This window comes from Myotis myotis, unplaced genomic scaffold (genome assembly GCF_014108235.1).
Source record: "Myotis myotis isolate mMyoMyo1 unplaced genomic scaffold, mMyoMyo1.p scaffold_m19_p_1, whole genome shotgun sequence".
Taxonomy (NCBI): domain Eukaryota; kingdom Metazoa; phylum Chordata; class Mammalia; order Chiroptera; family Vespertilionidae; genus Myotis; species Myotis myotis.
Genome location: NW_023416313.1, coordinates 58,464,549 through 58,489,917, shown reverse-complemented (window position 1 = coordinate 58,489,917; position 25,369 = coordinate 58,464,549). Strand labels below are relative to the sequence as shown.

Genomic DNA, 25,369 nt, shown 5'->3' with positions numbered 1-25,369 from the left:
CACCTGAGGATATTTTTTCCATTGATTTTTAGAGAGAGTGGAAGGGAGGGGGAAAAACAAAGAGAGGAACATCAATGTGAGAGAGACGTATTGGTTACCTCCCACACACTCCTGACCAGGGGATTGAACCTACAACCCAGGTACATACCCTTGACCGGGAATCAAACACATGACCCTTTGGTTCTCAGGCTGATGCTTTAACCACTGAACAACACTGGCCAGGGCTGGATCTATATCTTAATGAAACATCATATGTTTACAATATTATTGGAATTGAAACACAATTGTATTTTTTTTCACTGTGCCAGTTTCTACCATGCATATGGATATAATTTTGTTCAGAAATGTATTACACATATTTCAAACATAGAGATTGGAAAACAAAGTTTCTCTCAATGTGTTTTATTGATAGCTAAAGTCACAGTGCTTCTGGGGTGTGGTAGGGACAGAGACAAATTGCTCTCATCCTGTCCTTTCATGTATTGCTCTAGAGTCTAGAGAATTCCACTCCCCTCGTACGCAGCCTGAAAGGTCCACCACATCTAGTCAACTTCATGGGAAGTGGAAAGTGTCTGACTTGGGCAGGGTGGAACAGCAAAAGTGAAATGTTAAAAATGGAAAAACAACAACCAGCTCTGATTAAATTATAAATTTAAAAAAAACCAACACTAGTAATTTTCAAAAGAATTTTGTGTACAAACTGAACTAGCAGTGCCCATACTAAGAACACCTTCTCTTTTAGATCCATCCACCCATCTAGATCCAAAATCTTATCACTCTAAAGAAGAACAATACAATATACCAGTTATGGAAACATATCCTCAAGTATAGTCTTCTAGTTTAGCCCATAGATGCACCTTTCTCCTTCCACTCAACATTTAAACTCAAGTTCTGTCTTCCATTGATATTCTGGAGAGAACTAGCCATTGTTAGGTCTGATCAAATAATCGAGTCGATACCTCTTCCCTTGGGAAACTGACCTTTTGCAATCAACATTCCCTTTCATTTAGACCACATTCCATTTACTAAGACCAGTAACTTTCCCCTCCGGACTTGCCCAGTACCCGGACCCACCCAGAGAATTCCCTGCTGAGAAAGCCTGCCTGGAGTCCTTTAAAACATCTGATTCCTGGTCCCTTGATGCTGACGCCACTTTGGGGCTCCTGAGTATTTATTAAACAGCTGTTATATATCAAGTACTGTGCTCCTACTTTCTATTTAAGAAGCTCTCAGACAAATGAACGAGGAGATAACTAATTAAAATGCTTACTGATACGTGCTACCTTAGGGGCAAAAATAGGTTGTAATAACCTTGGTTGGTGTGGCTCAGTAATAGGGCATCAGCCCGCGCATGGAAGGGTTGCAGGTTCAATTCCTGGTCAAGGGCATGTACCTGGGTTGCAGGTTCATTCCCTGGGCCTGGTCGGGGCTTGTGCAGAAGGCAACCAATTGTGTCTTTCTCACATCGATGTTTCTCTCTTTCTCTCTCTCCCTGGCTTCACCTTCCACTCTCTCTAAAAATAAATGGAAAAAAATATCCTCAGGTGAGAATGAACAACAAAAAGGTTGCAATATAAGCGTATATAGGAGGCATTAACACAGGATAGAGGGGCACTGTAACCAGGAAGGACTTCCTGATGAAAACAGTATCTAAAATGGTATTGGATGCTGAGTAGGAGTTAGCCATGCAAAGAGGAAGAAAACACAGCAATTACAAAGGCCAGAAAGAAATTAGGGAACTACAAACATTTCAGAGGGGAGAGTGAAAGAGGTAAGCAAAGAAATGTTTAGAGATATCTATGTCAGATTGCTAGCGAGGGTGATGGATGAAAGAACTGTCCTAAACTAACTAAAATAGCGTAAGCGGGGCCACGGGGCCAAGGTCAGAAAAAACAAGTTTGTAGTGGGGCAGAAGGCAGGAAGTGGTTGTTGTTAAGGGAAGCTGAAGCATCACACTGAAGGGTGGCTGTGGAGAACAGTGATAAGATTGGAGAGGAATGGGAAGGAAGGTTAGCTGCAGGCCAGTGACTCTGACCAGGACAGGGAGGGGTGGTGTTGAGGCTCTTTAAGGAAGTTTTCATAGACAGGCAGCTGTCCAGAGGACTGCCTTTTAGTTGCAAACTTCGCCTCCAAGGAAAATGAAGATAAAATTGTTATCTTCATTAATCTTTCCAAATCTCTCCATAGGTCACATCTGAAATTCTTTTGGCTATTATAAAGTCTTTTATTCCAGGATTAGGGATAAAGACTTAAAATGCAATTGTCGATTGAGGTTAAAACAGTGCAATTTATTCAGACCAAAGTACAACAATGTGCCAACAGATATCAGAGCATTTCCGGTTTTAATTTATGGGATTTTAGCGAAGGAAAGGAGTTTTTAATGGAAGATCCTTACTTATTAAGGGCCTGTCCTGTTTAGTCTCAAACGGAGACACAGAGCAATGAATAAAAGCTAACAGATACTCTTAGCCAGATGTAGGAAATATGTGTTCTTTCCTTTCAGTTGAGGTTGTAAGGGAGAAAAAAGTTTTCTTTGACCCTCCTAAAGTCCCTGGCTGGGTCTGAAATTTAAAATAACAAAGACAGATTATCAGGAGAAAAATATACAAATTTTATTGAATTTTTACATGTACATGGGAACCTTCACAAGAGAATGAAGACCCAAAGAAGTGACCAGAGCAGGAAGCTTTTATACCGTTTTAAACGAAGAAACAAATTTGTGAAGAATTGACAAGACAAAGGTATTTGGGTAAGTGTTAGTAAGTGGTGAAGAAGTATCTAGGAAGAAAAGGATTAGTGCAATAAGGTTTGTTTATACAGCCTTCTCAGCCCTAAATTCCCTCTGGTGATAAGAATGTCTTTCTTACTGGTATAGGGGGAGTACCTTCTATCTAGGAGTTTTATGGCCTATTTGGGGGAAAGAGAGGGAGATGGTGGGAGGGGGTATAGTGACATCCCTCTTTCTGTCATCAAATTCCTTCAGTTTAATATATTCAATATGCCAAGCTGTCATATTTTAGGGTAGCATATCTTGAACCACATCAAGGTATAGCTTGTTTTGTAAGATATATATTTAAAAAAAAATAATTATTTGAGAGCATTGTTGTGGATATGTCATTTTTTAGGGAGAATTCCCCCCCTCCCCCCCCCCCAGTTAATCATTTGCTTTGAGAATTTCACTTAATTTTCAGAACTTTTGCCTGACTCCTCTCTCCCAACAAATAGCTCTACAGTGGTGTACTTTATATATTCCTCCTCCCCTGGCCACTCTATACATACTGTTAGGTCTAATCAGATCATTGAATCTATACTCCTTCCCTGGGAACTGACCTTTAGACCACTTCACACCCGACATTCCCTTTCGCTTAGACCACATTATTCCACTTGCTGACCATTAGCTTTCCCCTCCGGACTTTCCCAGGATCAGGACCCATCCATCCATAGAGTTCCAGACCAAAAAAAGCCCACCTAGTGTCCTTTAAAACCAATAATTCCCCATCCCTGGGTGCTGGTGCCATTTTGGGCTCAGCCCATCTGGTCTCCAGATGACCTAATCTATACTAATAAAAGGGTAATATGCTAATTAGACCGGACATCCTTCTGAACAAAGCCATGGTGGCAGGGCCGAGGCAGAGGTGGTTAGGGCCAATCAGGCCAGCAGGGGAGAGCAGTTAGGGCGATCAGGCAGGCAGGCAAGGGAGCAGTTAGGAGCCAGCAGTCCCGGATTGTGAGAGGGATGTCCAAGATTGAACATCCTGGATTGGAGAGGGTTCAGGCTGGGCTGAGGGACCCCTCCCCTCCCATGCACGAATTTTGTGCACCGGGCCTCTAGTAAATTTATAATTCTTTACCACTTTAGGCCTATCTATTTCTCATCTGTCTCCTCTATTAGATATTAAGTCTCTATCAGAGCAGGGATTTCAGTTTTGTTCACTTTATATTTCCCAATGCCTTGCTCAGGGTCTGGCATATAGTGGAAGCTCAATAAATATTCTTGAACAAATAATGAATTGCAATATGGAAACATGGTGTATATTTCTTTAATGTAGTTAGTAACTACAAGTATTTTAATGTTTGCATAAGTCAGTTAGCAAAGAAAAAGATCTGCTCCATAAACATTTTTTTAGGAAACACTGCATACCTGACTGAAAAAAGTTCAGATTATATAAAAAAAAGAATTCTGTTAGAACATGGTCTTATGAAATATACATTGTATTATATCATGCTTCCAGACAACTTTTACAGCTTTTGTATGCACACTTTAAGACTGGTGTTGCTTTATTTTTCCAAGGGCATTTGCAGTACATTTGCAAAATACGCTCTAAAGAGAAATATCTTAAAATATTAAGAATTATTTATTTCTACTTCTGCTATGTAAAAAGCAAGTGGTTTTCTTTTTTTAGAAATGAAATTTCAAATGGAAGTACTAGTAATCACTTTTGATAAGACGCAAATGTAAAAAAAAAAAAGCTCTTTTCTAGCATAATACAAACCTATGTGTTAATATTCATAAATGTACTTCAGATTGAATTTATTCTGAACTAGATTCCTAGGGTTGTAGAAGCTTGAGGTTGCTTTAACAAAAGACACGTGTAGGGGAATACCCTCTTGTAAAAATATTTCTTTGCTTTCTCTTCATCTCTACCCCCCTAAACGCCATTGACTTTATTGAAGAGTTCATTTACTTCAGTATCACTTTTACTCTCATGTTGGTAGCAGAGGATGCTTAAGGTCAATACACTGCTTCCTTATGTTTATAACCTGTGGGTATTTATAAACATGAACTGTTTGTCATTTCCTTTGTGGAGCATGTAGAGACAGTGATATAGGAGTAAAAGTAGGAGCCTTCTTTCCTCTTCCAGTGTATTTGTTTTGTTTTTGAAAGGCATAAACCCTAAGAACACCACGTGCACGAGGAAACTGGGTGGATATAAAAATAAACTACATTTTGCATTGGCAGTGAAATGAAGAAACGGAACAACTGCAGAGGTGTTTACGCGGTATCCTATCCACAAATGTGTTCTGAGGGCTTGGCTAGGCCCCAGCCTGCCATATCAGGGCAGGGCGACCCTGCCAGTCCCGGGGGACTCCCGCGGTCCGGAGCGAGCAGGGCGGCCGGGACGCGGGGCGGATGCGAAAGGTCCCCTAGAACCACACTTCCCAGAGTGCCGCGCGCCGCCCGGGGCGCTCTCCTCGCCCCGCCCCCGGCCCCGCTCCGGGGGCTGAGCCGGAGGAGCCGGCTCCGGCTCGGGCGCGGGGGTGCGCGCGTCAGGCCCGCTGTTCGGGGCTGGTGCCTCGCAGCTGTGGGGACCCGGTGGCGCGGCTGCGGTCTCGGCGAGGCCAGAAGGAAGCGAACGGAGGACCGAGCCGAGGACCGAGGTAACTGGGCGCTCGTTCCCCTCGCTCCCGGCGCCTTGGTGCGGTCCCCGCGCCCTCGCCGAGCCCTCTCGCCCCAGCTGCAAACCCTAACGCCGCCCTGGCTCGGGCGCCGGGCGCCGCCAGCCCTGCGAGCAGTAAGCAGACTCCACAGCCGGAGGCTTCGGGCCCATGAAAGCTGCACGCTTTCCGGCGTCCTGGTTGGCGGGAGGATCGGGGTCGCGCCCCCGAGGGGAGCCCCAGCCTCCGCGCCGTCGGTGTCGCCGGCCGCCCCCCGGCGCGCTGCTGCCGGTCTTTCTGAGCCAGAGAGCCAGGCAGGTGCTTGCGGGTCCGGGAACCAGTGGTGCGCGGGCGAGGGGGTCAGGGCGGGCGCTCGGCGCCCCGGGGAGCCGCTGTGGGGGCGGAGCAGCTCGGGGACCCGCTGCGGCGGGGGGCTGAGCGGCCTGGCCGGGACGTCCCCCGGGGGCAGGTTGCCTGTCCCGGGCTAGCGGGTCCTGGGGTGGGGGCGAGACTTGCCCCTGGGCGGCCCGTCCTCATTGCTGGTTTAGGGGCTTCTGCCTGCAACAGGTGTGCCTCCCGCGGTGGTGTGGCCCCTCGCGGCGTGACACCGGACACGGCAGCGGTTCCCACGCACGCAGCCGCTCGGCCGAGCTGTCTGCCCGCAGCGATGCCAGCCGGCTCCTGGCTCCTTCCTCGGGGTCCGGGGCTGCGTCCTGAGCCTGCGGGTTTCCTCCGGAGGCTGACTCGGCCGCACGGTTGCAGGGTTCTAGCCTGCGGCTCGCCCTCGGCTGGGTTTGCACAGTCCCAGGCGCCTGGGTTTGAAGCGCTTGTTATATATTTTCCCGCTTGGCAGTGTTGATGCAGGTGGCTTTTTGTAGAAAATCGAACCTTTCTCATTCTCTTTCGCCTGCTTTCATAGCATAACCACCTCTTGCACTTTTCCCCTGTGCTAATGTGGGGACTAAAATAGATTAATACTCTGTTCTGTATGGGCTCCTTATCAAATTAACAAAGACATTAAAGGAGAACAATCAAAGTTTTTCATATATGTATGTGCTTGAGGAATTCACAAAAGCACGAACATTCCAAAGAGAGGGAGGCAACATGGGGTATATAAGACGTTTTGGACAAAGGAAAAAAAGGGTGGGGAATGGGCCGTTTACAGGTGGTTGGAGAGCAGAACATACATGGCGGGTAAATCCTTGCTAGGCAACTCAGAAACAGTGCGACACTGTAGGGGGTATCTAGCCAATAGGCGTCTGCCTGAAGCCTTTTTTTTTTTTCTTAAACTATATATAATTCAACTTAGGTTAAGGTGACATTTTAAGATATCCTTCCTGAAGCAGATTTCAGTGTCTGAATGTGTTGGGCAGGAAACGGGGCAGGGTCAAAGGTTCTGAGTCTTGTTTCTTAATAAACAGCTTAAAATCAACATCCCTAAAAGGCAGCGTCTGGGAGGCAAAACGTGGGTTCTCTTCACAAATGTCACCACTTTGGAAGAAATCTTTGGGAAAAGGTTTTTGAAAAAACTTGGGCTGAGAAGTATTTTATCAGCTGGTTGCACCTTTTTTTTTTTTGGTATTGCTTTTCTTAACATAAGAAGCATTCAAAATCTGTAGAGAATCTTTATGAGTTTAATTGAGCCAACTTGATGACCGTTACCTGGAAGCAAAATCTCAGGGGGTTGAGAAAATGCTCTGGAAAATGGCAGTTTTACCACTTACTTTATTCATCAGAATCAAAGGGGAAGATATACAGGGCCTACATGAAATTCATTGGTGACAGATGAGTGAGGCGGGGAGGGGAGCGGGAGAGCTCTCTGGGAGTGGGTAAAAAGTAAACCAAATAGACACATACTTCTTTTACCTAGGTGGGTATAGGAAAGTGAACACGATAATAGTAACTGAAGGGATTTGTGGTCTCTGCTCTGGAGAGGTGGTTGTGCTTTGAGGGATCCAGACCAAAAAAAAAAAGGATTTTTTAAAAATATACATTCCAAAGGCATGTTATCACATATGCTATCTTAGGTGCAAAAAGACGACAGGCCCAGGTACGGTGAAAATGATCTTTGGTAGGGAAAAATGCCGCCGTGGAACATGACTACCCACCATGAGCTGCTTTCAGTTAGAAAGTGTTAATTTCAGACCGTACTATGCGGTGACGTCCTGTCTCCGAGTGTGTAACATGGCCGAGCTTGTCAGGTTTAGTATGTGGTGCCCTCCCCGTCCCCTTTTTCCTTCCGTCCACACTTTCCTCCTGTGTAAGTTGATAATTGTTCAGCTCTTGGTGTTCTTCATTCTCACTCTGAGGAAATCCTCTTCCCCCATCTCCCTCATGTCTTGACCCTGCCAGTGGGTAGACTTGGTGAGCACAGGACCTTTGCTTGGCAGTGGGGTTTTTCATTGGCTGTTGCTTTTCCTCTTTTTACAGCCACCCATATTCAGTCAACCCATGACCCACTTCAAACTCTTAGTCACTTTATAGATTGCCTTTAAGATACCAAGTAGTTTTAATACAAATGTAAAAAGAAATTTCAGGATACTGTACCTCAATCATTACATTTAGCTTTAAGACAGGCCAGTAAGCCAGAGGATGAGGCCCAGAAATCAGCATTTTAAAAAGATTCCCAGGTGATTCTCATGTGCAGCCAAAGTTGAGAACCACTGTCCTACGCCCTTTCTTGTTTCACTGTCCCCAGCTTTAATTAATAAACACACTCTCAAAATCACCTGGACTTGTGAAATCTTTCCCGAAGGAAGTCAAGAACCCGCACACTACCAGCTAGTCCGCTCCTGGTCAGTCCCCTTTCTGGTAACAGCTTTACCATATTAACATCTAAAGCTACTAATTCTTTAGCATTTTATAAGATTACTGTTATTGTCTTTTAAGATGATATTATAGTCTGTAATAATTGCATGTTCTGTAAGTTCAGCCAGTGAGTGTAATAAAGAAAACAAACAAAACCAACATCATTTCCTCATTGTTAAGAAAGTGAGGTAGCTAAAATTTGACACCCCATTTCCTTTTCAAAATAGTTTATATTGAGAGCAGTTTTAGGTTCTTAGTAATATTGAGATTTCTCATATACATTCTGCCCCCATGTGCCCTCTGCCCTGTCCCACATATGCACAATCTCCCCAGCTATCGAAATCCCCACACTGGAAGGGTAAATTTATGACAATTGATGAACCTATATTGACACATTGTTATCACTCAAAGTCCAGAGTTAATATTACAGTTCACTCTTGGTGGTGTACATTCTATCTATGGCTGTAGGTAAATGACTCCTTAAAAACAAGTCAAGAACTTTTAAGAGTTGTAGAGAATTGAAATGGGTGTTATTTTTAGAAGATTAAAGAGAATATTTTAAACATCCTAAAAATTAATTTCACATAGCTTTTCTGTTTTAAAAAACGATGTTTAAACTTTGGTTTCTTACATTTGAATTTTCAACAATTTTTTTTTCTTTAATCTTCACCTGAGGATAATTTTCCATTGATTTTTTAGAGAAAGTGGAAGAGAGAGGGAAAGACAGAAATATCGATGTGAGAGAAACACATCATTTGGTTGCCTCCTGCACAAGCCCAGACCAGGGCCCAGACGGGGGAGGAGCCTGCAACCAAAGTACATGCCCTTGACCGGAATCAGACTCCGAACCCTTCGGTCCGCAGGCTGATGCTCCATGCACTGAGCCAAGCCAGCTAGGGTGACAATTACTTATTTTTGTATATTAAGAACTAAAGAGACTAAACTTGTTGGCTGTGGGACCATGGTGAGTTATTTTCTGAACCTGTTTCTTATCTGTAAAAGGGGGGTAAAAATGTTTATAATATGTGAAATAATTTCATAAGCAGTAAGCACTATAATATTCATTGATATCATTAGTCACATGCTGTTTGTTTTTTTTTAAATGCTACTAGTATAGTTTATTTCTGGTGAATACCAGTTATGTAAATACTGTTAAAACTTTTTTTTTTTTCTAAGGGCTGGTTATACAAGAGAGTTCGTTATCTGGTTATGCATAATTCCTGTGACTCAGGTAAAACTATCGAAGAAGGTCAAAGGGACCTTGGAAAATTTTCTACTTCATCTTGCTGTGTCTTTTTTTGTTTTTGTTTTTGTTTTTGTTTGTGTTTGTGTGTTTCTATGTTCATAAATAAAAATTTATTGGAACCCAGTTATGCTCATTCATTTACATATTGCTTATGGCTGATTTGTATAAACACTAAAGTTAAGTCGCTTTGATAGAAACACCTACCCTGACAGCCTAAGGTATTTATTTTTCTGGCTCTTTTGATAAAAGTTTTGCTGACCTCTGCTGTAATTGAACATTATAAAGAAGAAATTTCCGCCCACCAGTTGGGGGAAGGGAGGATCTATCAAAAAAGAAATTTCATACCTTTAGTGAGTTGTCAAGATCGCTTCTCCCAACCATCTTTCCAGATAAAAATCTCCAACATTTGAAAGTTAATAATCTGTGAAACCTTTTTACTGCTTCCAACAATAGCAGCTACACACACACACACACACACACACACACACACACACCCCTACCTTTCAGTCTTCAAAACCAGACCTGGTTGAGCCACATATTTTCTAGTCTCTTGGGTTGGGGTCCCATGTTCCCAGTAAACACATTGGATGGTATTTCTGCCACTGTCTGTATGGCCAGGGCTTTGACATAGGCCACACCCATTCTCCAACACACAATATCACATCTTTTCCAAGTTGTTTAGAGATATAATAGTTCTATTTATAGAACTGAATGGGTAGAACAGTGTAGGGGAGGGCGGGACTAAACCATTTTCTGCACAAGTTCATTAATGCTTTAAAATAGTTAGAAAGCAAACTTCATCCAATATCCTTGATATCTAGAACCTATGGAGTGATTAATAAGTTAAAAAGTGACCCATTTTCTTTTACAAAGTGATGAGTCATAAAAGCACTTTTTAGTAGCATTGAATGACAATACATTGCTGTGCAGAATTATAATGTCATCTTGCTGGTATGCCCATAAGTGGTCTCCTAACCTAGGAGTATAAACTCGGTGTATGGGTGTACAGCACTTTTCTGGGGAGAAGACTCACAGCTTTCAACATGCTCAAAAGGGGTTGACTAGTATGACCATCCTCCCCCTAGAACAGCGGTTCTCAACCTGTGGGTCGAGACCCCTTTGGCGGTCGAACGACCCTTTCATCGGGGTCACCTAAGACCATCCTGCATATCAAATATTTACATTACGATTCATAACAGTAGCAACATTACAGTTATGAGTTAGCAAAGAAAATAATTTTATGGTTGGGTCATAACATGAGGAGCTGTATTTAAAGGGCCAGAAGGTTGAGAACCACTGCGAGGTTCTAGGAACCATTAGTTTCAGTTATTTAGGCAGGGTTTTTGTTTTTACTATATATTTTGCAGATTATTTTTAACATTTGTTTTTTGAGAAAAGAAAGTGAACAGGTAATTTTTGAAGCACCGTGAGTGCCTGTTTTCTACCAGAGGTTGATATTTATGATATAACAGTATGCTGGCCAGTCCCCTGATTAATAGTGCTGCTTCTTAGAGCTGAAGATGACGCACCACTGATTCATCCATGGTCATTAGGCAGATACTGTCCACTCCTGCCCTCCCTGCCTTGATGGGCAATAGACTGTATGGCAGAGAACCACACCCTAATATAGTCCAGCATATTAAAATATTACTTCGAAATGCGAAAAGATAATTTGGTTTGTTCTAAAAGTTGGACATGTTTTCTTTTGTCAACAAAACACCAAATGCTAAAGAAAACTATTTTATCTTCCAAACTAGATGATATTTACATAGTTATATGTGTTGTATAATATTTCTTCTTATATAGCACAAAGTAAAAAGTTATAATAAATCCTAATTGATCACTTTGACTTTCAGTATTGCTGGTTAGAAAAGAATATGGAATTTACAATCATCTTATAGTCTTAAATTAGACTATAATTTATAATTTGAATTTATAACATTTAAAGTTAATCTTATTTGCATTTGGGGAATTTCAGAATCAGGTTGGAGTGCTAAGCTTGAGTTTATTTTTGTAATAAGAGTTTGAAGTACTCTGTATCAAACTGCCCTGTTTTCCTTTTAAGTGTTAGATTGCTGGGCTATAGCGCTTTATAATGTGAAGCCAACTTCTGTTTCTGGGTCAGTTTCCAGTAACAGTCACAAGGTCTGAAGAGTATGAGGTGGATCAAGTGATGTTATACAAGCTTATGAATGAATCCAACCAGAGTAATGCCTTTTTTTCTCAGATCTTTTTTTTTCTTTTTCCCTTTTATATTGGTCAGTTTTTTCATTTGAAATGTAAATGCTTTTCAAAGTTCAAGGTTCTAAATCAATACTTGGGATTTATAAGATAAAGTAACAGAACTATTTTTATCTCAGTAGATTTGTTCTCTATAAAAATAATCTGAAGCCCCAGCCGGTTTGCCTCAGTGAATAGAGTGTCGGTCTGAGGACCAAAGGGTCCTGGGTTCAGTTTGGTAAAAGGCACGTACCTTGGTTGCAGGCTCTTCCACGGCCCAGGCCCTGGTCAGGGCTCATGTAGGAGGCAACCAATCGATGTGTTTCTCTCACATCAATGTTTCTCTCTGTCTTTCCTTCTCTCTTCCACTCTCCCTAAAAATCAATGGAAAAATATCCTTAGGTGAGGATTAACAACAACAAAAAAGTCTGAGAGGTCTATATATCTTAAAAATTAATTAGAGATGAATGTCAGCATTTGCATAGTATTTTATATATGAAAGATAGTGAGTGTATCGCATTTTTAGTTATTTTATTTTTTGATATTTTTATTGATTTCAGAGAGGAAGGGAGAGGGAGAGAGAGAGATAGAAACATCAATGATGAGAGAGAATCATTGATTGGCTGCCATATTTCATATGTAGATGTTCAGTTGTTTCAATATCATTTGTTAAAAGACTGTCACTTCTCCATTGAATTGCTTTTGTGCCTTGTCAAAAACCAATTGGAGATATTTGTGTGGGTCTATTTTTAAACTGACTATTCTGTTCTATTGCTATATGTGTCTGTCCCCACAGTTTCACTGGTGTGCCACAATAATTTTTAAAATGTATAATACCTGACTCTTTACTCTTAGGCCAGTGGTCAGCAAACTGCGGCCCCTTGAGAGTGGCTCTTCCACAAAATACCACGTGCTGGCGCGCACGTACAGTGCGATTGAAACTTCATGGCCACACTCGAGGGGCCAAAGAGCCGCATGTGGCTCGCAAGCCGCAGTTTGCCGACCACTGTCTTAGCCTGTCAAATAAAAAAATGACAACAGCCAACGCAACTATAGCTGTCGCATGTGAATGAATCAATTACCCCTTTTGTTTGTCAGGTCAGCAAGATGTATATATTTTGGTGTGCTACAGAATTTTAGTAATTAGTTTATGTGTGCTATGAGATGAAAAAAGTTTGAAAATTGCTGGACTGTCCATTTATCATGATCACATTGTCATTTTGTAAATAAACTTTTGATTTTAGAATAAATTTTTCTTGAGCCATTCTTGGTAGTGTTGCTTTTAAAAATTTCAGTTTTCAATTATGCATATCTAATATGTAGAAATATGATTGATTTTTGTGTGTTCACCTTATATTTTGTGACCTTGTTAAACTTACTATTAGTTCTAGGTGTTTCTTGGGAATGTTTTACATAGACAATCATGTCTGCTAATAGGGACAGACTTATTTCTTTCCAATCTCTGTGCCTTTTATTTATTTATTTTTATGCCATATTGAACTGGAGAGAACTAACACTAAGTTGTCACATTTACATATGTAGAGTTTTCCATGGTAGTTACCTTATTAACCTTTCATTGCCTGTGGATTCATTGTGATAATCCCTAATATTCCAGATATTAGGGCATGTGTCTTCTCTTTTTTTTTTTTTTTTTTTGTCAGTCTTGCTACATGTTTATCAATTCTGTTGATCTTTAAAAAAAAACTTTTGGTTTTGATTTAATTTCTGTTTTTGATATTATTGGTTTGTACTCTTTATTATTTCCTTATGCTTGCTTTGAGTACATTTTGCTCCTTTTTTTCTAGTTTCTTAAGGTGAAAGCTTAATTATTGATTTAAGATCTTTTTTTCTTTTTTAACATAAGCATTTAATGCTCTAAAAATTTTCCCAAAACACTGCTTTAGCTGTATCCCACAATGGGATACTATTTAGCCTTAAAAAGGAAGGAAATTCTGCAATATGCTACAACATGGATGAACCTTGAGGGCATTATGCTAAGTGAAATAAGCCAGTCACAAAAAGATAAGTACTGTATGATTCAACTTATATGAGGTATGAGTAGTCAAAATCATAAAGACCAAGTATAATAATGGTTGCTAAGGGCTGGGGAGGAGGAGAGAATGGGGATTTCTTCAATGGGAATAGAGTTTCAGTTTTACAAGAAGAGTTACAGGGATGGATGGTGGTGATGACTGCACAACAGTGTGATTGTATTTAATATCACTGAACTGTGCACTTAAAAATAGTTAATATGGTACATTTTATGTTTACCTCTGTTCTAATCTCTATTATTTCCTCCCTTCTGCTTTGGGTTTAGTTTGTTCTTTTTCTAGTTCCTTAAGTTGTAAAGTTTGGTTATTGATTTGAAATTTTTAAAAAATGTGTTCGTAGCTATAAATTTCCTCCTTACCACTGCTTTCACTGAGCCCCATAAGTTTTGGTATGTTTTATTTTAGTTTCAATGCATCTCTAAGTATTTTCTAATTTTTCTTTTCATTTCTTCTTTGATCCATTATTTAAAATTGTGTTACTTTCGACAGTTTTGTGAATTTTCCATTTTTTGTTGTTGTTATTGGTAAATAACTTCATGTCAAAATGGTAGAAGATACTTGGTCTGTTATCTTTTTAAGTCTATTTTGACTTAAATTTGTGGTCTAACATATTGTCTATACTGGAAAATGTCTGTGTGCACTTGAGAAGAATATGTATTTTGTTTTTGGATAGAGTGTTCTGAGCATGTCTGTTAGAGTAGTTGGTTTATTGTGTTAAGTCCTCTGTTTCCATACTTACCTTCTATTTGTTGTTCTATCCATTATTGTGACTGGGGGATTGAAATCTCCACCTGTTATTGTAGAACTGTTCCTTTCTCCCTTCTATTCTTTTCATGATCTGTCATTATATGTGTAAATATTTATTGTTATATCTTTTTGCTGTATTGAATCTTTTATTAATGTATAATATCCTCTGTCTCTTATGACATTTTAAAATTTAAAGTCTTATTTTGTCTGATCGTGGTATAGCCATTTCTGGTCTCTTTTGGTTACTATTCACATGAAATATTTTTCTCATCCTTTGCACTTCAACCTGTTTGTGTCTGGATCTGGAGTGAATCTCTTATAGATAGCATATACTTGAATCATGTGTTTTTATTCATTTTGCCAATCCAGTTATGCTTAAATTAATTTTTTTCTTTAATCATGTAGAGAAAAAAAAATGCAGTTGCAAACTGTTGTTACAATATTAATTTTTGTTACTTATGTATTTACTTTTATTGAGATATTTATTTCTCCATATGGCTTTGAGTTACTGTCTAGTGTTCTTTCATTTCATCTTGAAGGACCCCGTGAGTGTTTCTTGCAGGCCAGATCTAGTGGTCATGAGCTCCTTCAGCTTTTGTTTATTTGGGATTTCTTAATTTCTTCCTCACTTTTGAAGAACAGTTTTGCTGGATATAGGATTCTTGGTTGACAGACTTTGTCTTTTAATACTTTAAACATACTTGCCCACTGTCTTCTGGCCTCCAAAGTTTCTAATTGATCATCTTATTGAGGATCACTTGTGTGATGACTCACTTTTATTTTTTAAAAAAATATATTTTTATTAAATTTTTAGAGGGCGAGGAAGGGACAGTGTTGGGGTCCAGCCCCAACAGGCCCAGGGGTTCCCAAAGGTGTGGACGGAGTCAGTGAAGAAGGAATGACACGGAGGCAGCATCCAGTCGATCATCATAGCCAGGTTCTCTAGCCAGGATCTCCAGCCAAGTTCTGTGTTTATTGTCTTGTTACATCTGTATTTATACCAGTTGATTTTAATCCTATCAATTCTATTCCAAAGGTTAGGGCATTTCTTATTTCCATTTCAAGGTTACTCTATTGTTCTATTAAGCTACAAGGAAGTAACTGAAGGAGATTATCCTAAGTAAAGATTATGTAGCTTAAGCGGGATTGTTCATAAAGTGATTAATTACCCGCCTGGCACTTAGTTAAGGGGTTTTATTCCCTCCCTAACTCCAGGGAAAAATCCTCACCTGGGGAAACAACCTTTCTCGGGGAGGTGGTCCTGTTTAAAACACATAGCGTTAAGAGGGGGAGCAAACATATGCCATATACGCCAGGTCCCTTGAAACATAAGCTGTGCAGATGTTTCTTCCCTGCAGCGACTGTGTCAAGCAGCAAGGATGGACCGGCTTCCGGCAGGACAAGGATAGAAAGACAGAAACATTGATAAGAGAGAAACATTGATTGGCTGCCTCCTGCATGCCTCCTACTGGTGATCGACACCAAAACCCAGGCATGTGCCCTGACCGGGAATTGAACCAGTGACCTCTTGGTTCACGGACTGATGCTCAACCCCTGAGCCACCAACCAGGAGATGATTCATTTTTATTGATTTCAAGATTCTTTCTTTATTATTGGCTTTTGAAAGATTGATTATAATGTATCTAGGTTTTGGGTCTCTTTGAGTTTATCTTTCTTGGAGCTTCTTGGATGTTTAAATTCATGTCTTTCATCAAATTTAATAAGTTTTCAGCCATTATTTCTTTAAATATTCTCTCTTCCCCTTCTCTCTCTCTTATTCTTCTAGGACCCCAATGATATGTACATTGGTGTGTTTGATGGTGTCCCACAGGTCCTTTAGGCTCTGTTCATGTTTCTTCCACCTTTTCTTTCTGTTTCTCACTTGATAGTTATCATTATTTTATCTTCAAGTTTGCCAATTCTTTTTTCTGCCTCCTCAAATCTGCCTTTGAATCCCTCTAGTGAATGTTTCATTTTAATTATTGTACTTTTCAGTTCCAGGATTCATTTTTTGTTCCTTTTTAGGTTTTATGGTGTGTCCCCGCCCCCCCCCCCCACTCCGTTTTAATTGATAGTTCTGTTTTGTTCATACAAATGACTTTCACCACATCTTCCTTTGGTTCTTCAAATATCAGTAAGATAGTGTCTTAAATTATTTGTCTAGAATAAATGTCATTAGTTCTTTTTCAGAGACAGTTTCTTTTGATTTATTTCCCCCCCCCCCCAAATGGGCCATACATATCTGTTTCTGTGTATGCCTTGTGTTTTGTTGTTGTTGTTGTTGAATACTGAACATTTAAATCTAATAAAATAAGTCTGAAAATCAGATTCTTCCTTTTTTTTTTAAATGTTTGCCAGTTTTTGTCATTGTTCGTTCTCGTTCGTGTTCTCTCTCCCTCTCTCTCTCTCTCTCTCTCTCTCTCTCTCTCTCTCTCTCTCTCTCTCTCTCATGTTATCTATGTTGGAGATCACCCTGAGCTGTAACCTTCAGGTGCTCTCAGGTCTTTTTGAGCCTTTCTCGGGGTGTGTCTAATATTCCTTGTATATGCAGTTATTTTTTAACGTCTTAGTCTTTCATGTCTTGCTCCCTAAAGGAGAAAAAGTATAAAATATAGGGGGGAAAGAACACCAGCCTTTCAAATCCCCTGGAAGTTACTCCAGCTGAGAGAGAAAGGCTTGCAATAGTAGAAGGAGTTGCAGCAAAAATGTCTGCCCACTCTTTGTCTGCATCTCTGTGAGCAGAAATAGCACTCAGCAATCAGAGCAGAGACTCCTGATACTTGGAGGACAGGGTCCTTTTTGCCCACCACAGCTCCTGCAAATTGTGTGCAAGCTGCTGCTCCTGGAACACATGCACAGCTGCCTGCATGTGACGGAGGGTGTGGATGGAAAGCTGCTACTGTACTAAGAGCTGAAATTGACCAAAATTAACCGTGATTTACCATCCAAGTCTTCTCCGGGAAGTTATAAGCCTTCAACACTTGAGTTCTAAAACAGTTACACCAGACAGATTCTGCCACTGCAATTGTTGTCTAGGTGGGAAGACAAATTCCTGATGCTTTCTATTTCACCTTCTTCCTAAAATTTTCAAATTAGATTTTTAAAAAAATATATATTTTTATTGACTTCAGAGAGAGGAAGGGAGAGAGAGAAACATTAATGATGAGAGAGAATCATTGATTGGCTGCTTCCTGCACGCCCCCTACTGGGGATCAAGCCCACAATCCAGGCATGTGCCCTTGACTGGAATCGAACCCGGGACCTTTCAGTCCACAGGCTGATGCTCTATCCACTGAGCCAAACCAGGTAGGGCTCAAATTAGATTTTAAAGGAGTTTTTTCACTGATATAAAATACAGTTGATACTTCAAAACATGGTTTTGATCTATGTTGGTCCATTTATATACAGATTTTTATAGTCATTCCTTTGTGTCTGTGGGTTTAATACCTGTGGATTCAATCAATCATGGATCAAAAACAGTATTTTCTCACCCAACCGGCGTGGCTCAGTGGTTGAGTGTCAACCTATGAACGAGGAGTGTCACGGTTCTACTCTTGGTCAGGGCACATGCCTGGGTTGTGGACTCGATCCCCAGTGGAGGGCGTGCAGGAGGCAGCCAATCAATAATTCTCTCTCATCTTTGATGTTTCTATCTCTCACTCCCTCTCCCTTCCTCTCTGAAGTCAATAACAATATATCAAAACAACAACAAAACCCCAGTATTTTCTCATTCTCAACCACGGATTCCTAACCGTGCATTTCCAACTGAGTCAAAAATACTTTTGATGTGTGGATTTTTGATGAGGGTGGATTTGAATCTACCCTCTGCATTGTTCAAGGGTCACCTATATTTTCTGAGGTAATTTATGTGACATTTAGCATACGAGCTCCAAAGTTATTTGTTTTCTTTTTATTTATATAGTCTTTTTACATATATAATATTGGTAAACTAGAATTATTATTGATTTTTCTCTTTTGGTTTGTTTCTACGTGTGTTTTGTTTATTTTTCAGTGTCAGCGAATTGGACAATGGCAGTTGAGTGGGTTTTGAAAATGTCTGAAGTTTAGTGGGCCGCATCTACCTTCCGCTTTTGCCCTACCATTTACAAAAGAATAAATGGGATGTTTGAGAAGACAGCTCTATTAAAAGAAGAGTGTTGCAAATGGCTTCAGATTCTATGAACACAAAATACCCTAGGAATCACTTCACAAAGGGGAAAAGGCAGCAGCACCAGCAAACAAAGACTAGGTCTTCCATCAGTGATGGCGATGGCGACGACTCCTTTATCTTCGAAGCACAGGAAGCTTGGAAAGATTTTCATGGATCTCTTCTTCGGTTTTATGAAAATGGAGAACTCTGTGATGTCACACTAAAGGTCAGACTGTATTTTTTTATTTTCTCCGTCTCTTCAGAGTATTATGAGAAATGGGGGTTTCTATAACCATATCAGCAAATTTTTGGTGCTGTACTTATTGTTACAATCAGAATGATTTTAGTCTCAATCCTTTTGATTGAGGAGGAGGAACATAATGGAGGATAACTAAAGGGAGATTAGCAAAAGATCAAATTCTCGTACTAACTAAATGTCGATAGTCATTGTTCTTAACTTCTGAGGGTTCTGAAATTCTAAAATAACAAATAGTTACTAGTAGTAAAATCAACTTGCTATTGATCAGATAAGTTTTTAATTTGTGAATTTAAAAAGGTAATGCATTCACTTACTCTTGATTTTGGTTCAGAAGTCAGGAATTCTTGGTTGTTTACTCAGTTGCACTAGTGTTTTACTTATGTTCCTATCCTGGTAATTTAATCTCTATTTCAATACTATTTTTTGTTAAGTAAGATTGTTTATATACCAGATAGTGAAGTAGAGTCTATTTAGAGTTGGATGAAAAAGTCTTTAGTAAACTTTGTCTATGTTTTATAGAATCATATCAGTCTGCCTCAAAAGACAGTTTTAATAAAACTGGAAAAGTGATCAAGTAGTGTGGAAGAGCCTGTGTTCTAATTGTTTTTCATTATTCACTTAAGGTACTTTCCTATTCTTATCTCTCAGTGTGGTGCTAAACTTTTTTTAGTGATTCATATCATTAAATGCATCCATACAGCATTTTCCACATAAGATTTGCCACTTTGGGATCTCTTAGATTTTGCTTTCTGTTCCTGATCAGACAGATTCTTTGAGCTCATAGTTGTGGGGTTGAGGGCATACTTGGAAAATCAGATCGGGGACACTTAGCAAAAGTCTATAACTGAAAGCATAAACTTTGAGTTTCAGGCCCTGAATGTCCAGGATTATAGTGTTACACTGTGTATACATGATCTATATTTGCTTTACTTAAATTTTTAGCATCCTTACATATTTCTTGGTTCTAAGGATTTGAGAAGAAAACTGTTATGTAATTCTACTGCTCTGTGAAATCTAGCAATGCGTATATTTCAATGAAGGAACATTTTTTTTAAAAATATATTTTATTGATTTTTTACAGAGAAGAAGGGAGAGAGATAGAGAGTTAGAAACATTGATGAGAGAGAAACATCGATCAGCTGCCTCCTGCACATCTCCTACTGGGGATGTGCCTGCAACCCAGGTACATGCCCTTGACCAGAATCGAACCTGGGACCTTTCAGTCCACAAGCCAACGCTCTATCCACTGAGCCAAACCAGTTTCGGCGGAACATTTTGTTCTATATGGTATATTATGCTTTAATTTCACACGATTGTTCTAATTTTCAACCTTAGAATGATATTCAGTGACCTACACTGGCTTTGGTAAAAATAAAAAGTGTAAAATAGATTATTTAAATTTAATGAATTACCAATTCAGCATATTAATGTATGCATGGGAAATAAATAGAATATAATGATTTTTTAAAAATTTTTAATTAGTTTTTATTTTATTTTTTTACTGTGTAGCCATTTATATTTTTTTAATTTTTAAATTAAATTTATTGGGATGACATTGGTTGATAGGATTATATAGGCTTCAAGTGTGTATCTCTGTGATATATGATCTATCTATACATTGCATCATGGGCCCACCACCCAAAGTTAAATCCTTCTTGACCTTGGAAATAAAACACTTTTTTGGCTACTCAAACTCATTAAAATTGGTGAATTATTGAAAAGAGTAGCTATTTGAGTGAAAAGGTTTTATGAAATTACAAAGGATTAAACTGAAAAATTATCCTATATAATAAAAGGGTAATATGCAAATCAACTGAACAGCAGAACGACTGGTTGCTATAATGCGCACTGAGCCAGCAGGCAGACGAGTGGTTAAGGGCGTTCAGGCAGGCAGAGAGGTTAGGGGTGATTAGGCAGGCAGACAGAGCTGTTAGGGGTGATTAGGTAGGCAGAGTGACTAGGAGTGATCAGGCAGGCAGGCAGGCAGAGCGGCTAGGAGTGGTCAGGCAGGGATATAGAGTGGTTAGGGGCGATCAGGCAGGCAGAGCGGTTAGGGGCGATCAGGCAGGCAGGCAGGCAAGTGGTTAGGAGCCAGCGGTCCCAGATTGCAAGACGGATGTCCAACTGCCAGTTTAGGCCCGATGGATTGGGCCTAAACTGGCAGCTGGACATCCCCCAGGGGGTCCTGGATTGCGAGAGTGTGCAGGCTGGGCTGAGGGACCCTCCCCACCCCCCACACAAATTTCATGCACCGGACCTCTAGTAGTTTATAAACACATATGAAAGGAATTTTTGTTATATAGGTGTTTTTTCCCCCTCCAGTCTTTGTTTCTTCCTGTTCCACTGTGTGTCTTCACTTTTATTTCAGTCTAGTTTTCAAACATTTACTGTTTAAGTGGCATAATTATAAACATTTCAACCTAATATGCTTTAGGATTTTTTTAATGATTTAAAAAATTTTGAGGTGTTTGTAAAAGATTTTTAATAATCTGTGTTAATGGAATTATATAATTAAAATTTAGAAATGAAGTGAACCTATGTAAAACAACTGTTTGCAAAAGAATAGTTCACAGGATAGCCAATTCTCTCTAATAAAAGAGAAACATGGTAATTAGCGTACAACCGCTACCCTTCCCATTGGCTAATCAGCGAGATATGCAAATTAACTGCCAGCCAAGATGGCGGCCAGCAGCCAGGCAGCTTGAAGTTAACATGAGGCTTGCTTGCTTCAGTGACGGAGGACTTTAACATTCCCCGCCTGCCACTGCCGGCCTCTGAGCTTGCAGTTTGAAACATTGTTACAAATATAAAAGCTAAACAAAACCCCAGAAACCTGCTTTCAGCCAGCTGGGATCTCAGAGCTGGAGTTGAAACAGGGTTTTGATTATAGAACCCAAAGAAACCAGATACCTGCTTTCAGCAGGAGAGGCCTCAGAGCTGGAGCCAGAGCTAAAGCTGGCCCAGAATAAAAAAAGAAAAAAGAAAAAAAGCAGCAGTTGGGAGCTTCAGTCACCCGCCAGCCTGAAAACAGCCCTCAGCCCCTCACCCAGACTGGCCAGGCACCCCAGTGGGGACCCCCACCCTGAAGGGTGTGTGACCATCTGCAAACAGCCATCATCCCCTCACCCAGGCTGGCCAGGCAACCCAGTGGGGACCCCCACCCTGATCCAGGACACCCTTCAGGGCAAACCAGCTGACACCCACCCGTGCACCAGGCCTCTATCCTATATAGTAAAAGGGTAATATGTCTCCCAGCACCGGGATCAGCGGAGCTGAGGGGTCTCCCGGCACCGGGATCAGTGTGACAGGGGGCAGTGCCCAAACCCCTGATTGGCCCTGCTCTGTGCGTGACAGGGGGTGGCGCTGCAACCTCCCCATCGACCCTGCCTTGAGTGTGACAGGGGGTGGTGCCCCAACCCCCCAATCGGCCCTACCCTGAGCGTGACTGAGGGTGGCATCACAACCTCCCTATCCGCCCTGCTCTGTGCATGACAGGGGGCGGTGCCCCAACTCCCCAATCGGCCCTGCTCTGAGCCCGACCAGGGGCTGCACCTAGGGATTGGGCCTGCCCTCTGCCACCCGGGAGCAGGCCTAAGCCAGCACGTTATCTCCTGAGGGGTCCCAGACTGCGAGAGGGCACAGGCCAGGCTGAGGTACGCCCCCCCCCACCCCCCCGAGTGCACAAGTTTTTGTGCACCGGGCCTCTAGTTTTTTAATAAGCATTAAACATAGCTAAAATAAATTATCAACATATTGAATATTTAAAAAATTCATTGCTTTTTAAATTTTTATGAAGGAGGTATTTTGAAGCACTGCTGTTGGATAAGTAAATTGGCTCATTGTTTTTTTGTGGACAATTTGACAGTCTGTATCAATAGCTTTGAAAAGCTCAAAGTTTTTGATTCATTCTGCTTTTCAGATTTTATCTCAAAGAAGTATTCTAAAATGCTGCACATCTAAATGGCTGATATCAGAATGGTTAAATAAACTGTGTTGGATCCACTGTTTAACAGGGGCGGGGAACATCGGCTCATGGAGCCATAAGGCCCACAAAATCATTTGGTCTAGCCCTGCCAAGGCATTAGGATTGAGATAATTAAATGTTTGACCAAATATAACAGGCTAATTTTTAAGTTGATAATTTTGTATGGCCCGAGAAGGATGTTATAAATATCTAAATGACCCTTGGCAAAAAAAAGATTATCCCCAACTCTGGTTTAAAATAGTGTATAGCCAATGAGAATGAAGCTTACAAAAGTTTTCAGAAACTTAGGAAACAAAGTTCATGACAACTGAGTTATGTTTCAAAATGCACAGAAAAAAAGTTGGAAGGAAAAATATACCAGAAGGTTAACAGTATTTGTTGACTTTTGAGTAAATTATATTGTACTAGAGGCCCGGTGCATGAAATTCATGCACAGGTAGGGTTCCCAGGCCTGGCTGGTGATCAGGGCCAATCTGCGGGGCCACCTGTGGGGCGATTGGGGGCCCCCACTCGCACCCACCTTGGCTGGCCTGGCACCGCCTGCTTGCCCCCTGCCACCACTACTGGTCAGGCCTTCAGGCTGGGAGCAGCTCCTGCATTGAGCGTATGCCCCCTGGTGGTCAGTGCACATCATAGCGATAGGTCATTCCACTGTTCGGTCGATTTGCATTAGGGTTTTATATAGACTAGAGGCTCAGTGAACAAAATTCGTGTACTGGTAGGGTCCTTAGGAGCTGCCAACTGCCAGCCAGTGCCTCCCTCCCTTCCCCTGGTCGCCTGCTGTCACTGCCAGCTGGTGCCTCCCTCCCTTCCCCTACCAGCCCTGCCCCCTGGTCGAACTCCCAGACAAACTCTCAGGGAGGGGACAATTTGCATGCTGCGCTTTTATTATATGGAATGGGGGAGGAGAGAGAAAAAATTAAAAAGTAATTGACTTCCTTATGTAAAATAGGTTCATTTTAAAAGTCAGATTTGATAGTACTGGAATTTTTGATGTTCTTTGTTAATGTTGTTTTTATATCATTTTTTGTTGATTTTTACCTCATAATTCAGCAAAAGTTCATTTATGTTTTCAGAGTTCTACTTAGTTTTCCTGGTTGGACTTGCATGTTGAATCAATAATTAAAATTAAGCATGCTTGGCTTCCCCTGTTTTTCCCTGTGTTGTAAGTGAAGTGCTTGCCCAGCCTGTGTGCCTCAGTGGTTGAGCATCAACCCATGAACCAAGAGGTCACAGGTTTGATTCCCAGTCAGGGCATATGTCTAGTTTGCAGGCTCGTTTCCCAGTGGGGGGTGTGCAGGAGGCAGCTGATTGATGCTCCTCTCTCTCTATCCCTCTCCCTTCTTCTCTAAAAAAAAATCAATAAAAACATTAAAAAAAAAAGTGAAGTGCTTTATCAATCTAAAAGCCTTTGTTTCATTGTTTTCTTATCCCTGTTGGCTAATCTATGGAAAATTACTTGGTTTTGATTTTTTTTTTTTTTAATAAGGGAACATTTTATTTTATTATTGTTTTTCCCCAACAATTTCCTTTGTGAAATAGTTGCTGACCCCTAACTCTGCTTACTTTTTTTTTTTTAATCCTCACATGATTTTTTTTCCTATTGATTTTCAGACAGAGTAGAAGGGAGGGAGGAAGCCTCCCACACGCCCTTGCCTGGGGCTGGGATACAACCCACAACCAAGGAATGTGCCCTTGACCGGTAATTGAACTCTCCACCCTTTGGTCTGAGGGCCAACACTCTAACCACTGAGCAACCAGCCAGTGCAGGGAACATTTTTTTAATGTTGATATTTTACGTATTTCACTAAACTATAAGCTTGGCATGTTTTTTTCCCCTGAGCATCTTGAATTATTTATATGTTCACTGATCTAATAAAAACAAATATAAATTAGAACTTTCACTAGTATCAAGACACATAATGTAGTATTTACTTATATAATTTAAAATTGTATAGTAATGTCTATATTTTTTAGATTACGTATTTTTCACCTATATACTACTTTAAATATGTAATGTATAGGCTTTGATTTCTTTTAATTCTAAATTGGTGATTAAATGTTTTTTTATGTACTAGAGAAGAAAAATATAGAAATAAACTTCCAAGAATATAATGAAACTATATAGTGTCAAAGGAGAATCCTATATAATAAAAGGGTAATATGCAAATTGACCCTAACAGCAGAACGACTGGGAATAACTGGTCACTATGACACACACTGACCACCAGGGGGCAGATGCTCAATGCATGAGCTGCCCCCTGATGGTCAGTGCGCTCCCACAGGGGGAGCTCTGCTCAGCCACAAGCCAGGTTGATGGCTGCCAGCACAGTGGTGGTGGCGGGAGCCTCTCCTGCCTCCTCAGCAGCGCTAAGGATGTCCGACTGCAGCTTAGGCCTGCTCCCCACTGGCAAGTGGACATCCCCCGAGGGCTCCCGGGCTGTCAGAGGGATGTCTGACTGCCAGCTTAGGCCCAATACCCCGGGGAGCAGGCCTAAGCCAGAAGATGGACATCTCCCGAGGGGTC

General features: G+C 40.9%; 1 protein-coding gene across 4 annotated transcripts in view; it reads left to right on the top strand.

Moving 5' to 3' along the window:
• Nucleotides 1-5,189: 5,189 nt before the first annotated feature.
• KLHL8 (kelch like family member 8) overlaps nucleotides 5,190-25,369 on the top strand; it is a 48,501-nt gene continuing 28,321 nt past the window's right edge. Inside the window, exons 1-3 of one of the 4 annotated variants that reach the window (XM_036339127.1) lie at nucleotides 5,190-5,379; nucleotides 9,361-9,415; nucleotides 18,461-18,824. In XM_036339127.1, the coding sequence (XP_036195020.1) occupies nucleotides 18,612-18,824 (213 nt within the window). In that variant the 5' untranslated portion in view covers nucleotides 5,190-5,379; nucleotides 9,361-9,415; nucleotides 18,461-18,611. The remainder of the gene's footprint in view (nucleotides 5,380-9,360; nucleotides 9,416-18,460; nucleotides 18,825-25,369) is intronic. The other 3 variants (XM_036339116.1, XM_036339137.1, XM_036339107.1) reach the window with 3 other exon arrangements.